Source organism: Labrus bergylta, chromosome 14, assembly GCF_963930695.1.
Source record: "Labrus bergylta chromosome 14, fLabBer1.1, whole genome shotgun sequence".
NCBI lineage: Eukaryota > Metazoa > Chordata > Actinopteri > Labriformes > Labridae > Labrus > Labrus bergylta.
Genome location: NC_089208.1, coordinates 24,278,645 through 24,293,285, shown reverse-complemented (window position 1 = coordinate 24,293,285; position 14,641 = coordinate 24,278,645). Strand labels below are relative to the sequence as shown.

General features: G+C 41.5%; 1 protein-coding gene across 1 annotated transcript; it reads left to right on the top strand.

Moving 5' to 3' along the window:
- Positions 1-2,731: 2,731 nt before the first annotated feature.
- zbtb21 (zinc finger and BTB domain containing 21) lies at positions 2,732-13,764 on the top strand. Its single transcript, XM_020631170.3, has 2 exons — positions 2,732-2,930; positions 7,076-13,764. Exon 2 carries the CDS (start codon positions 7,078-7,080, stop codon positions 10,135-10,137), a length of 3,060 nt encoding a protein of 1,019 aa, XP_020486826.1. The 5' UTR covers positions 2,732-2,930; positions 7,076-7,077; the 3' UTR covers positions 10,138-13,764.
- Positions 13,765-14,641: the final 877 nt, after the last annotated feature.

The following is a 14,641-nucleotide window of genomic DNA, read 5'->3' as shown; positions in this document are numbered from 1 at the left end:
TGGGATGGGAGGAGTCCGTGTCCCTAATGACTATGGTTTCCACACAGGTAACCATAGCAGTGCTCGCTATGCTGCCGGCTTTAACAGCCTGTGTCAGCCATTAGTGTCGAATAAAAAGGAGGAGTGAGAACTTCCCTGCCATTTTCCCACATGTCTTCATTCTCATTATAAGGAGGAGCAGCGGGACGCTGAGGCTGTCACAGCTTTGTGCTAAAAACGGACTACATCAGGAGTCTGTCATCATCACTTTGACATTATAAATCATTTTCAGCTTGATGAGAAATTCCTCTGTTTTTTTAGTATTCTTCTAAATCTGTGCATGCATTGCACAACATAAATGTAGTCATTCATAAAATGGTGTCCCTTCATAGTAATGAGGTGTGAAAATGTGCCTGATTACACTTCATTAAGTCATTAAGAGATAATGGATGGTTACACGCTGGAGCATGCAGATGCAGGGAGGCTGCAGGGCAACAGGCTGAGTCAACCAAGGTAATGTTCAACACATCAACACTATAACATAAAGTAATTAACTCAAACAACATGATCTCATGCTGTCTTTCATGTTTTTTGAGTGCTTTCACACCCAGTGCCACGCCTGAGTTCTAATACAGGTACTGCTCCTGATAAAGTGTTCCAGGAAGAAGCCTGCAGGCAAAATAATCGTAGCAACAAAGTCCCCAGTGGATGCCAGTAATGACACAAACCTACGGCTGTACCTGACTTGTACTCAGCCTCACAACTAATTAGTTTCATTGGGGCTCAGGGGGTGCATGCAGTTACATGTATCTTAAATCTGTAACTCATTTAACAAATCGAAAACAATCTCTTCAAGGTGAAATACATGAAATTGGATTTGAACACTTCCAAAAAGACAATATTTGACTCTGATTTAAAATTATTTTGGTGCTTTTTCTTTTACATTTTTTAATGAGATAACATGACTCAAAACATTGTGTGAGGGGCGAATGAAGAGTAACATAATAATCAGACATGGAAATATTACATTTACAAGCAATACTTTGAAATGTATAGACTTATTGATATTGGGAAAAAAAATTACATTAAACATTGTACTTTATAAACCCATGTCTTGTCTTTTTAATCAAGATGGTAGGACTTTTGTAAGCAGAGGTGTCAAGCGAGCCAAAATGCTGGGGGGGCTAGAGAGGGGTCAAGGGATCCTTCTTTGAAAAGAATGGGAAGAATGCTACGTGCTGACATTAAACAAAACAAGCCTTGAAATAATTCTCTAGAAATCTACAGAATATTTAATAATGGCATGTTTTGTGTTTGTCCTTGATTACCAGTGATATACTTTCGTCCAATCAACAGACTGCAGTGTGTCTAGCTGCAGCCTTTCATGTCCGATCGGTTTGCGTTGCACCCCGACAGAAGGAAAGCTGAAAAGTAGGACAGTGCCGATCGGGTATTTTGGTACCATTCCCAACTTTTGACGGTGGAAAAACCAATAAATGCAGACCATACTTTACTCTACTATATACTCTCAGCTTTTTAGATACCATGGGGGGCTCCAAGCAACAAGTTTGGGAACCATTGATTGTATGCACACATAAGCCCCGTTTCCACCAAGCAGTCCAGTTCAGTTCGGTACAGTGCCCATTTGTTGGCATTTCTGCCGTCAAAAGTTGGGAATGGTACCAAAATAAGGAATCCGGTACGTTCTACTGCTGTTAGGGTGCCAAGGGTATACCAATCCGACCAAAAGGGTCCTTTTTGTTTACTGTGTCCCTGTTTTTCTTCTTTGTTGAACTTAATTAATAGCGGGCTACACTGTGGTGGGCTGCTATGATGTCACACTATTACATGGCTGACACAGGTATCTCCATCTGGCTTACACTCCGCTTACCAAAAATGGAAATGCAAACAAGATCAGGGTTTACCGTACCGAACTGTACCAAACTGTACTGAACCAAACCAGACTGCTTGGTGGAAACGGGGCTATAGGAACCTACTACTTTTAAGTGAATTATAAAAATCAGAAGTAGCCGGCAACTGAACAAAGAGCCTTTTTTAAGCTGAGAGAGCCAACTCGTACTGTTTTGTTTATTAACATTTTTGATTGAGTATTTCAAAGGCTTGCTACATGGTTTACACACACTCTTGTTTCATGGCATACATGTATCATGGAGGCAGAGTACACAAGTCCAGCGAACATAAACGCCTAAAGCAGCAGAAGAAAGAGACAAAATAAATATATCAGGCATCAAAACAAGTAATAAATAGCCTAATGCATGTCACAGCAAGGACAAATCATGTCACACACATATGAGTGATAGCCTACTACAGGATCCCTTCAGGGATTAATCTAAATGTAATTGGATTTATCGTCCACTTTCATATAAATTTCAGGAACAGGGAGACCCCTTCTCCACCTGACTATCATTATACTGTATGTACTCAGCTTACAGTCATAAGATGCTGTTTCAGTCATTGCATTGGTCCAGTCTTTCACCTGTGGAGCCTTTGATGTCTACTTGTGTCTTAAAATAGCCTGTAACTCAACAGGCTGTTATTCTACCCATAAATATACAGTGCATGCACACTTGGATGTATTAGGCATTTGCAAACTCTCTAACTTGATGTCTGAAATAGATTTGAAATGTCCATCAAAATTTGCCACAATAAATAATTAAAAACTACATAAGTATTACCAGCTGAAACGAAAATATGACCTATCCCTTTAAATTAGCCTGTGTCAGGTCTTCCGTTGGCCCCGCCTCCTGGTCCTTTATTAGCCTATCAGTGCGCGGTGCACGTGACGAGCGTTCTTTGCGATGACCTCATCCCTGGTGTGGGATGACGTCAAATTCAAGATGGATGGAATCACGACCAGCGCGCAGAAATCCACACAACAGTGAATAAAGTCCCGGCTGTGTGGAGGAAAGAGCATATTGACGACGGGCAGGGTAAGTGTGGACAGAATACCAAACTTAAGAGTGAGAAAGAATGAGCAGGGTGGGTGAAATGCAGTTGGTAAGAGTGCAGTTAAGGAGACGCTTTTTCCTTTTCCTCCCTGACGTAACTCGAAAGGGGGGGGGGGGGGGGGATTGTGCTGTCTGTGAAACCGGACCAGCTACGACCTGTTTCTGCAGCCAGAACCCGCGCCGTGTCAGGCTGGGTTTAAACGTTTCAATAGAGGAGAAAAACAAAACACGTCTACCGGGGGTAGCGGCGGGGAAATTGACTCCCCCCCCCCCGCACGCACACACGCACACACACACACACACACACACACACACACACACACTCCTTACAGCCTCTCTGTCTGTACTGTGTTTTCATTCCGGGATTACCGCGGGGGAGTCCATTGAACGGCGATCAACTTTTCCTCACTTGATTTAGTAGAAAGCTTTGAATGTTATCTGGTAACGGAGGTAGCCTCGGTTCTTCCCGCACAGAGAGAGAAGCTGCATGACTAATATCATAACCGAAAGCGGGTGTCTGTCTCTGAGAAGTTATCTGACACGTCTTTGCGGGTTGATCACATGCTGCAGTCTTTACCTCCTCAGAGAAACAAGACGCTAACAAGAAAACCTTACAGCTCTGTGAACGCTTTCTGAAAGTTTGGACAAAGACGTAAGCAAGCGGTGTTTAGTTTTTGATGAATGAATGAAGCTTCAAGCGAATAACCGACAGTAACAAGTGTCAATGAAGGCAACATGGCAGCGTCCCTTCCGGTTAAGATTTTCGAAATAAATGTCTCAAAGTGCAACGTGTCGAGTATGATTATTTTACACTTGGCTTTGGAAAAAATGAGTAAACCTTATAGCTTATGCAACTGATACTAGGCCTAAGAAATGTATCGAACAATTACAAATTTAATAAGCCGACAATTAAGGCTTTGCACAATCATGAACACATGATAATGCTGTGTGTCATGTGTGCTTAATGTTTCAAAGTGTTTGTTTGTATGTGTTGGCTTTAGCCCCTACCTCAAAAACATAGTTTATTAATATGTATTTATTATACTGTATATTAGGGTTGTATTTTTAGAGCCTAACTGGTTAATCAGTCGATAATATCGGCTGATTTTAACAGATTGTTACATGGATTACAACAAGCATTATCATCCTCCAGAGTTCAAGTGGTGATACACATACATGCTGCTTTCCTGTCAAGTGACCATCATGTCTTCATTGTCTTTTCCACAAGTGTTTGATAAGTGCATTTGAGGGATCACCTGTGTGTTTATGTTTATGTGATTAATGCATGTAATGATGCAGAAGTTGTAAAATCAACGAGTAATCGTGTTTAATAATTGTGATCTGAATATCAATCAAAATCATTGTGATTAGAATGTTTTACATAATCAAGCAGCCATACACAGAACTGTGCAAAGGCATTAGGACACTACTAGCTTTGTTGTTGTAGCAACTTTTTAATGACCATATGCCAATGTGCCACAGACTTTTGAGTTATATTTAATTATCAGTTAATTTGTCAGAGACAATACATATATCTATTAGCATGTTGGACTTTTAACCATGGCTATTTAGTTGTCCCTGGTTAGGCTGTGAGATAATGACACACATGGTACCACACTGTGAAATAGAAATAAAAACTGACATTTACAGCCCACATAAGTGCACAACATTAAAAAAACAAACTTTTTCACAAAGGCCTCTACAGGCTGAAGTCAGTATTTACCTCCCTCTGACCCACGGCGGCCACTGTAGCCTTCGTACATGGGGCACACAACATAACCACTAGGCCATCCCGCGCTCTAGGAGAGACTGTCTTTAAGATAGAAGTAATCTTCTGGTATATTATCCCAAGCTTTCTTTTGGATTTAGGCTGTCTTTTATTTATCTATATAATCCCACGCTGCCACTATCATATTGATATGTTAACTCTGCAGAGGCCAGTCCATGACCGACATTGTTTCATCAGCTGTTTTTCTCTCATACTGTAACATGATTTTAGTGCTTTGTTCAGCAGTGTGCTTGGGATGGTCGTGATGTGATGCTGAAAAATACACAGTTCTCAATCAGCTGCTTTCCAGAAGAATCAGCTTGATTAATGACGATCACATTCCTAGAAAACAGGTGTCATGGCGGCCTATATTGCACAGAAATGTAGCTTCAGAGTAAATAATAGAGGCCTTTCATATCATACTGTAATGCATGTTCTCACAGTAATTGCTACTCTCCAAACAGTAATTATGTCTTGACATGTATACATGAGAACAGTGTAAACCAGTGAATGAACAAGAGTGTAATTACTGTGTAAGGATGTCAACATTTTCAATACTGTGATACTTATGGTGCACAACCATCTCAGATTTGTTTCAATGATGAAACGTATCAAAAGTACTGAAGCTAAAAAAAAAAAAACATCCTCTGTCACATTTTTTAACCCAACGTTGCAGTGAGAAGTAAAGGGAGACCTCCATTGGTCCGTTCAGATTTACAGATCGGTAAATACTGACTCTTCTTGAGTCTGTTTGTTGTCTCATAAAGATATAAAAGGCATGTCTCCTACAAACAGAGAGACAGCAGAGGAGCTGACGCTGTCTAAATTGCATCAATACATCGGTAACTAATATGCGTTTGGACAGTTTCAGCAGGAGTTGAAATGTTTGGTACTTAAAAACAAGAAATGTGTTGTTCCAAGGTCTTTTATTTTTGTTGCCATGGCATCTATATGGTTTGATTTTTGTTAGTATCATATCAAAGGTTTAACATTCTGGTACTATAGTCTGTCCTTTCAATCAACTAAACTAAACATGATGCTAACATGGTTGTTAACCTCTGTTGTTCTGTAACTTCTCCAGAGTATTTCCTTTTTTAATACGCTCGTAAAAATATATTGAGTGCAATAGCCTTTTTATCTTTATTTCTTAACTGTTAGATTGATTTAAGTGTCTAGAAACCTTAAAATACAGGCTCATATAGATGTTTAAATAAGTTGGAGGTTGTTTTCATGTGAAACTGTTCCCCAGTAAAAAAAGATTTTCCCAGGAAATTGTTTGGGGTTTGTGGTAAACCTGCCAAATCCTGACATAGCCTGTCTCACAGTTCACTGAATAAGCAGACGATTATAGTCAGAGTCTAACATCACTCTTTTCTCTGAAGTAAATGTATCATGAGAGGAATATTAGAAGTAGAAGTTAAATTCCAGCCTGGTTCTAATTTTCTGTGGGGAATGAGTTTTATTTTTAAAGCAGACTTTTCAAGCTTCCTGTTTCAGTCTGTGTCACTGACGGTGACTTGATCGAGCTGCATTTTTTATAACTTCTGACTAACATGATGTAATGCTGAAGAATTTGTTGTGTGTCCTTTAGTATGTGTTTACAGTGTACATCAAACGGTAAAACTTAAAGGGATCATTGTTAGAGGAAACAAGATATTAATCCTTCAACCTACAGTAACTCAAGTGTTACACAACTTTAAGTCTTTTTTGTCATTATTTAAGATTTATTTTTTGGCTTTTTGTGCTTTTAATGGAGAGATAGGACAGTGGATAGAGTTGGAAATCAGGGAGAGAGCGAGTAGGGAATGACATGAGGGAAGAGAGCCACAGGTGGGATTTGAACCTGGGCCGCATGCTTGGAGGACCATAGCCTCATTAATCACTGCGCCACCAGCGCCCCAATTTTTATCATTATTTAAATAAAAAAGTCATCATGAAACCCGGCATTTAGTAAGCCTTTAACTAGTGATGTCAGCAACATGTGAATTAAGTCTTTTAATGTGTTCATTTTCATTAAGATGCTTATAGGGTAATGATATTTGTTCTTTTTTATTACATATTTAAAATAAGAAACAGACTTTTTTGCTGAGGTAAATTGAAGACAAGAACTAAGTCTCTTAAAGAAATAACAAAGGAAGCTCACAGGGGATGCTTTCTCTGACACTGATGACACAGGTGTGAAAAAAAGAAGTGTGTGGGGTGGGTAACACAACTCCAGCAGGCTGTGATTGTTTGTGTGTGTGTGTGTGTCTGTACATGCTCATGTCTCTAAGCAAAGCAGCCATGTGCAAAAATAATTATCACATTTTTATTAACATTCATTTAGTGTTTACATTCCTCCTCTTGTCCTGTCTTTCAGCCATGGAGAGCCTTGTGCATTACAGCAACCCCTCCCATGCCCTGTCGGTGCTGGGGGTCCTCAATGAGCAGCGCCTGCGGGGTCAGATGTGTGACGTAGTCCTTGTTGTAGCTGACCAGAGGTACCAGGCTCATAAGAGTGTTCTGGCTGCCAGCAGTGAGTATTTCCAGACCCTGTTCACACGGAGAGACGCAGAGTCCCTGAAAGTTGTAAACCTGGACTTCTGTGAGCCTGACGCCTTCGAGATCGTTCTGAATTACATCTACTCCTCCTCACTGTTTGTGGACAAAGGCAGCCTGGCAGCCATTCAAGAGCTGGGCTACAGTCTTGGAATCCCTTTCCTCACCAACATTGTGTCCACAAGGCCACATGCATCCTACTGTGTGTCCAGAAAAAGACTTTCGTTTTCTGAAGGGGAAGAGAATGATGTCCAGACAAGAAGCGTCATTGTGTGTCGGGTCCGGAATGAGACAGCCCAGCCATCTCGCTCAAGTTATCCCAGAAAGACATCAGAGAGAGCCTCGCCTCCACACTCTACACAGGATTCAACGCAGCCTCCTTCAGAACGAATCTCATATGAATCAGTCAGAAACTCTGAATCCATCAGCAGGAAATCTTCTGAACAGTCTGAAGCTGCTGACAGGAAGTACACCTATCCATATGCCTCTATATTAAAAGGGAATTCATCGCACATCGCATCTGTAAGGCCCCAGCTGACTTCCTCGGTGTCCTTCAGTGATGCAGAAGTGCAGCACATCAGACTGCAGTCTGCCATTGACCAGGACCCTAAAGAGGAAGAAGAGGAGCAGGGGCACCACTATCACTCCAAAGTGTCCTTTCAAGGTCAGGCCAGTGAGCCAAGCCCGACCATTGACCGGAGCGGACCACTCATAAAAAGCCTCCTCCGAAGATCTTTATCCATGGACAGCCCCGTTCCAGTTTTCTCGCCCACACTGGAGCTCAAGGATTTGCAAAACCGTGAACAGTCAGTTGTTAAAATGGCATCCAAAGCACGTGGGCCGGAAACATCTGCTCACAACGGCAGTTCAAAAAGAGTATCTCCCTTGGTTCTCGGGTCAAAGTACCACAGCAGGTATGATGTAGAAACTCAGGTAGAAAGAGAGCTCAGTGTGAAAGCCGAGCCCAGCAGTCCACTGGCGGACCCCATGGACATTATTAGGATAACAGTCGGAGATGTGTTGCCTGTCAATCTTAAAAACATGCAAGCAAATTACGACCAAGGTCCAAGGCAGGATTTCAATTCTGGGAAAAGAAGGGACCGGCCGGATAACAGGCGGTACCCGTTCAAGAAGAGCAAAATATTCAAAGAAGACCCCCTGACACTTGATGAGAACCTGACAGTACCTCAGAGCGCCTGTGACGACTTGAACGAGAACAATGTAGAGCCGCCTCAGAACAAAATCTTCAAATGCTGGAACTGTTTAAAGGTTTTCAGGTCCAGTGCTGGCTTACATCGTCATGTAAATATGTATCACAACCCTGAAAAGCCATATGCTTGCGACATCTGCCATAAACGCTTCCATACCAACTTCAAAGTGTGGACTCACTGCCAAACTCAGCATGGTGTGGTACAAAACCCAGCCTCGTCCTCCAGCTCCTCTGTACTGGATGAGAAATTTCAAAAGAAGCTGATAGATATGGTGCGAGAGAGGGAAATAAAGAAAGCATTGCTTTGGAAGTTAAAGAGGAATAAACAGAGTTTGCAATCTCCTGCGCTTCCCAAAAAGAGATCGAGGCCCAGCTATATATGTCCGTACTGTGGGAAAGTATTTGTGTTCCAGTCTCAATACAGACAGCATTTAAGGACACATCCTGCTGAAAAAGCTGACGAGGAGGCAGCAGACGAGAGCATCCTCTATCAGAAACAGGATGAAATCAGTCAGCAGAAGGACTCCGACGCTGGTGTTTACTCCTGTAGACTTTGTAACATGAAGCTCTCTTCCCTCTTCGAACAAGGTGACCATGAGAGGGGCTGTCGACATGCAACTGTTTGTCCCTACTGTGGCCTCCGTTTCTCCAGTCCAACGGTCAAGAGGGACCATGAAGCACATTGTAAATACAAGAAACTGACGTGCCTGGAGTGCATGCGGACCTTCAAGTCGTCCTTCAGCATATGGCGTCACCAGGTTGAGGTCCACAACCAAAACATGATGACTGTTAAAGACCAGATTCACCTGCAGCAACAAGAAAACAACGAAGAGTCTTCTGAAATGCTCCAAGTGGATCACTACCAAGACGAGCCGCTGGTGACCGGGGGTTCAAGAGAGACCATCAGCTTCAGTGACTCCTCAGGTCCACCAATGTACGACTCAGAAGACTCCTCCTCTTATGTGCCTGAGGACCTGAGCATTGGGCACCATGGCAAGCTGGTAGTGAAGGAAGAGCCATTAGAAGAGGCTGTGTGTGAGATGGAAAACGCTGATGCAGAAAATGCTGGGCTTGAGGAACCCGGCGTGTGGCCATGCGAGAAATGCGGGAATCTTTTTAGCTCTCGCAAAGACCTGGAACGACACCAGGAGCTGCTCTGCCACATAAAACCATTCATCTGTCACATCTGCAACAAAGCCTTCAGGACCAACTTTCGCCTTTGGAGCCACTTTCAGTCTCACATGTCGACTGCTAACGAACCTGGAGCCAAAGAGATCGACAGACAACCCTCGCCTCCATCTCCATCCCCTCCAACGACCCCTCAGGACTCTGAACACCACTCGCCACAGGCCTCCGTGCTCAAGTCCACCCAGGCAGTGCCAGTGGCTGCAGCAGTGGCAGAGGAGTCCAGCAGCCCAGAGCCCTGTAGCTCATCAGTAAACAAGACGAAGAGGCCCGAACTTGAACGTCAATCCAGCAGCCGAAGCCCTCTGTCAAGGTCAAACAGCATGGAGAATCCAGTAGGCCCTCAGGAATCAGACACCCTCTTTTACCACGCTCCATCTCTCTCTGCCCTGACGTTTAAGAGGCAGTACATGTGCAAACTCTGCCACAGGACCTTCAAGACGGCCTTCAGTCTCTGGAGCCACGAGCAGAGTCACAGCCACATGTAAGCATCAGACAAGCAGTAGTTCCTTTTGAGAGACAATGTAAGAATTAACACACCTCAGCCTACAAAACGAAGACTTTGAATGTATAGCTTATTTGCTTGCCTCCAATGTCATATATTAAAGTGGCCATGTTCAGTAGAGGTGTAAACGTGAATGTGCAATCAAGTGCTAGATTCCTCCGTGAGATGAGATGATTATAAATGGTTTATTTTTTTTCCAAATGAGATATAAGCATTGACCTATTTTAAATCTTTTGGTTGTCTACTTGTACTTCTGTGTGTAGGTGATGTTGAGAAAACAAGGTACAGAGTTGCATCTTTTCATTTTTCAGCTGTACCACTTTGTACAAGAGTTGTTCCAATACTGATACCAATACAAATTCCGATACTGATACCTGTGCCAGTATTGGATTTGCCTTAGATGCAATCTGAAATGTAGTATTAAGTAAAGACAGGTACACCAGTCAATGCATTGAGCAAATTCTGTTATTAAAGGTCACATATTCTCCTCCTCTTCAACCAGTTTAAATAAGTCTCAGAGCTCCTTAAAACATATCTGTGAAGTTTCTTGTAGTAAATCCACTCTGATCCTGTATTTGATGATGTTTATAAACCCCTCTATTTCAGCCCTGCTCAGAACAGGCTGTTTCTGTGTCTGTACCTTTAAATGTAAACGAGCTGTGTCTGACCACGCCCCCTCTCTGGAAGGGCTCGGGTGGCTTGGGCTTTCTTGCACCATGCTTTAATGTTTACGGTGAGAAGGCAGACTCAGAGGGCAGAACAAATACCTAGCTGTGGGAGTGTCACCCACCTGGGGGAGGGGTTACTGCCCTTTGTGATGTCATGAAGGGAAAATCACCAAACGGCCTGTTTGAGTACACATTTTCTGAAAAGTGGAGCAAGGGAAAGACGGACAGGATGGACTTTTATAATCGGGGGTTCTTCAGGCAAACTAGAGACACATATTAGTGTTAGAGAAACATAGTAAAGGGTATTTTGCATAATATGTGACCTTTAAAATCAAGTTATTTATCTGGATATTAGTTCTTATTTGGCACTTAAAAACACTTGTCTATATTTAGCAATGATGTGTATAGTTCAATGGCTGCTAAAAAAAATTGTAATATCCAATTGTCTCTCATTTGTATTGGATTTGTGCTTGTACAGAAACAGATACAGAAGTTTAGGTGTTGGAAAAATTGGTATGGGAACATCTTTGTGTCTGAAGTAACGGTACACTGAAAACAGGAACAACTTAAAACATTGTTTTCTCTGATTGTTGGTGAAGTGCTTTAAAAATTTCAGAGGTTGGTGGTGAATTAACAAGTAGTGCTTTCGCTTTTGTATCAGATCTATCTCTTTGTGAGTGACATCCCTTAAAATAATATTGGTGGCCTGAATATTGTATTCAATATGCACTTTGTGTAACAGTTTGATTCTGTTATAGAGGGACAAAGTACAGAGTGTTGGCTTGCAGATGTAGAAATTACAAAAGTGGCCCAACATTTTTTTTTTCCAAATAATATTACGCAGTCTTTGCATTTGTTCTCTCATGTTTTGCCTTTTGTAATTTTGCTAAATGGTTGAATAAGACCTAAAAGTTACTTCTTGTAAAGTACATCAAACACATCCCAGGCAACCATTGTTTAAGCATTGCATCTCGTGTTGTAGCCTTCTTAGGTTGCTTCATTCAGCACTTAACATTTAGCTTCCTTATTGTTAGACCGGTTTATCAATTCAAGTATGTGTATACAAATGAACGAGGCAGTGCAATTATATGCCAGAAGATAAAAGGTTATATTTTCTTTCACGGGGAAATTATTGTTGAAAGTGTAAAAGGTGCTTTAAACAGATTACAAGTGAAATTTGGGAAACTGTATGTGGAAATAGGAGCCTGAGTTGACTTGATAGTTGATACCCTCCTAAATGAAATATTTGGCTTCTAACAGCAAATAGAAATAAATCTAAATCTCTGTGAAGTTTCTCTCAGTCATCCAGGTCGTAGTCATTCAAAGTGTGATCTGACAGACAAGTGGACATGGTTGAAAGTATTAAAGGTCACATATTCTCCTCCTCCTCAACCAGTTTAAATAAGTCTCAGAGCTCCACAAAACATATCTGTGAAGTTTCTTGTTCTAAATCCACTCTGATCCTGTATTTTACCATGTCTATAAACCCCTCTATTTCAGCCCTGCTCAGAACAGGCTGTTTCTGTGTCTGTACCTTTAAATGTAAATGAGCTGTGTCTGACCACACCCCCTCTCTGGAAGAGGATGCGGCTCTGACTTTCTCGCTCCATGACCTATTGTTTACGGTGAGAAGGCAGACTAAGAGGGCAGAACAAACACCTAGCTGTGGGAGTGTCACCCATCTGGGGGAGGGGTTACTGCCCTTTGTGATGTCATGAAGGGAAAACTCTAAACGACCTGTTTGAGCACACATTTTCTGAGAAGTGGAGCAGGGGAAAGACGGAGAGGATGGACTTTTTGATTTGTAGACAGACTAGGGACACATATTAGTGTTAGAAAAACATGGTGAGGTGTCTCTTGCATAATATGTGACCTTTTAAATATCGTATTTATCTTATAGGTGCTTGTCAGAACTCTTGAGTGTTTCATACGAACTTCAGCGATGTCCTGCTGCCTTTTGGATCAAGCTCTAAATTATCCTAAAATACTCATAACAGGCTTTTTTTTAAAGCACACTGCAGCATAGTATATCATTTCATAATCTAGGCTTTAACTCAAATCATGAAAATGAAAAGTACATGATCAATTGGTGTATCATTTAAGTTTTTACAATGCGATGCATCACAAGTCTGCCACCAAAGTGCAGCACCAGTGTTGTATGTACATATACTGGTTTGTGCAGTCAAACGAATAGAGTAATATACCGACCTTTACAATGAGGCCTTATGCAACATTTGACATATTTAGTCTCTCTTATTTCACATATAAAAAGCACAATAAAGTTTCAGATGACTTATGACTCAGGCTTTTCAAAGGTGGTGGAGTGAAGAGAAAGGAGGCGCGAGGAAGCAAACGTTTTATTCTACCAATGAGCAGAGTGTTCCTGCTTCCTAAGATTTATTATAACGAATGTGTTTTGATTGTATTCCAGCTGTTTCACAATTGTATTCTTGTATAGTATATACTTAACTGCTTTCAGCTTGATGGATTAGGACTTTGTCATAAATTATTACGATTGTGATGTATTTGGGAGAAGCTGCATTCAAAGAGTGCTCCACACAAACATTGGGGATTTGTTGTTCCTCTCATCGATGAGCTGTATTGTGATGTTTTGATTCTTTGGAGAACTTCTGTAATGATGATAGTGCTCTTATTTTCTTGTGATGAAAAACTTCCTGAAAGTTTCACAGAAATGATTACAATTATGTATATGGAAGTGTTTGTATCTTCGATTTTGTACCGATTTTGTTAGAAAACAAAAGTTTGATCTTTTTAGTATTCTGTGCTCTCACTGCAATAATGAATATTTGTATCTGCATCAGTTGCTTTATTGTTGCTTTTGGAGACTTGCAGCTGTTTTGTGTTTAGGGTTTTCTACAGTTTTTGTGCTTAATTTCTGTAATAAAGAGTAACAATGGAGTATATATATATATATACAACCATCTGTAGTATTTGCCTTTTATTTTTCAGCACAAAAACAAACCACCGCTGATTCAAGTCTTTATTAACTTTAAGATTTCCATTAACCCTCATTAAGCTTGTTTGGTGCTACTTATGTGAAACTTACATATTGATGTTCTGAATGCAATATTTCCTCTGTTACACTTCTACTTAAAGGTGGAGTCAGTAGAGATGTTGGTAAACACAACATTCAACCTGGGCCCCTCCTCCCAGGCTCATTGTCAGCAGAAGTGCACACACTTACTGCAGGGTTAGCGTACGTTTACTGCTCGTATCTGCACTGCAAGCTACTTGTGAATATCACATTTATTGTGATGGAAAAGCCGATAATTTAGCATGCTAGCACAAGCTAACAGCTGTGTCTTGCACCTGCCTGTCCAACAGAAAGCAGGGCAACTCTTAAGTCTGCAGGTGAAAGCCAACCCGAAAGTACACCCTCATTTTGGAACGAGCTTTAAATGCGTAACTTTTACCTCTGATTATATTTCCTCTTCTTTTGCTGCATTCATGTTCTCCTAGAAGGGTCCCAGTTTCCGAGTTGTGAAGTCGTTCTTGCGACTTCATAATCATAAAAGTATCTAGCTGGTTTCCCTGAAGTTGCCAACCCCGAGTTTAAATATTTGTGTTACAAAAGTATTGCATACATTCTGGTTAAGCACTGTTAACTAGCAGCCAGTCATCAAAGTGAGTGCTGTGTGCGGACGCACAAGTCATCCTGTTGGCAAACGACCCCGAGCCGAGGGGGAGATCGGGGGGTGTTTTTCAAGCTGAGAGCTGGAAACTAAGGAGTGAACTCGGGAGGCGTTTGTTTTAATTTGGAAAAATTGCAAACTGGAAATCCTGTCCTGCCCATAAGTG

Excerpts from the sequence above, each read along its gene's own strand:
- zbtb21 (XM_020631170.3), top strand. The coding sequence starts at position 7,078 with ATGGAGAGCCTTGTGCATTACAGCAACCCCTCCCATGCCCTGTCGGTG.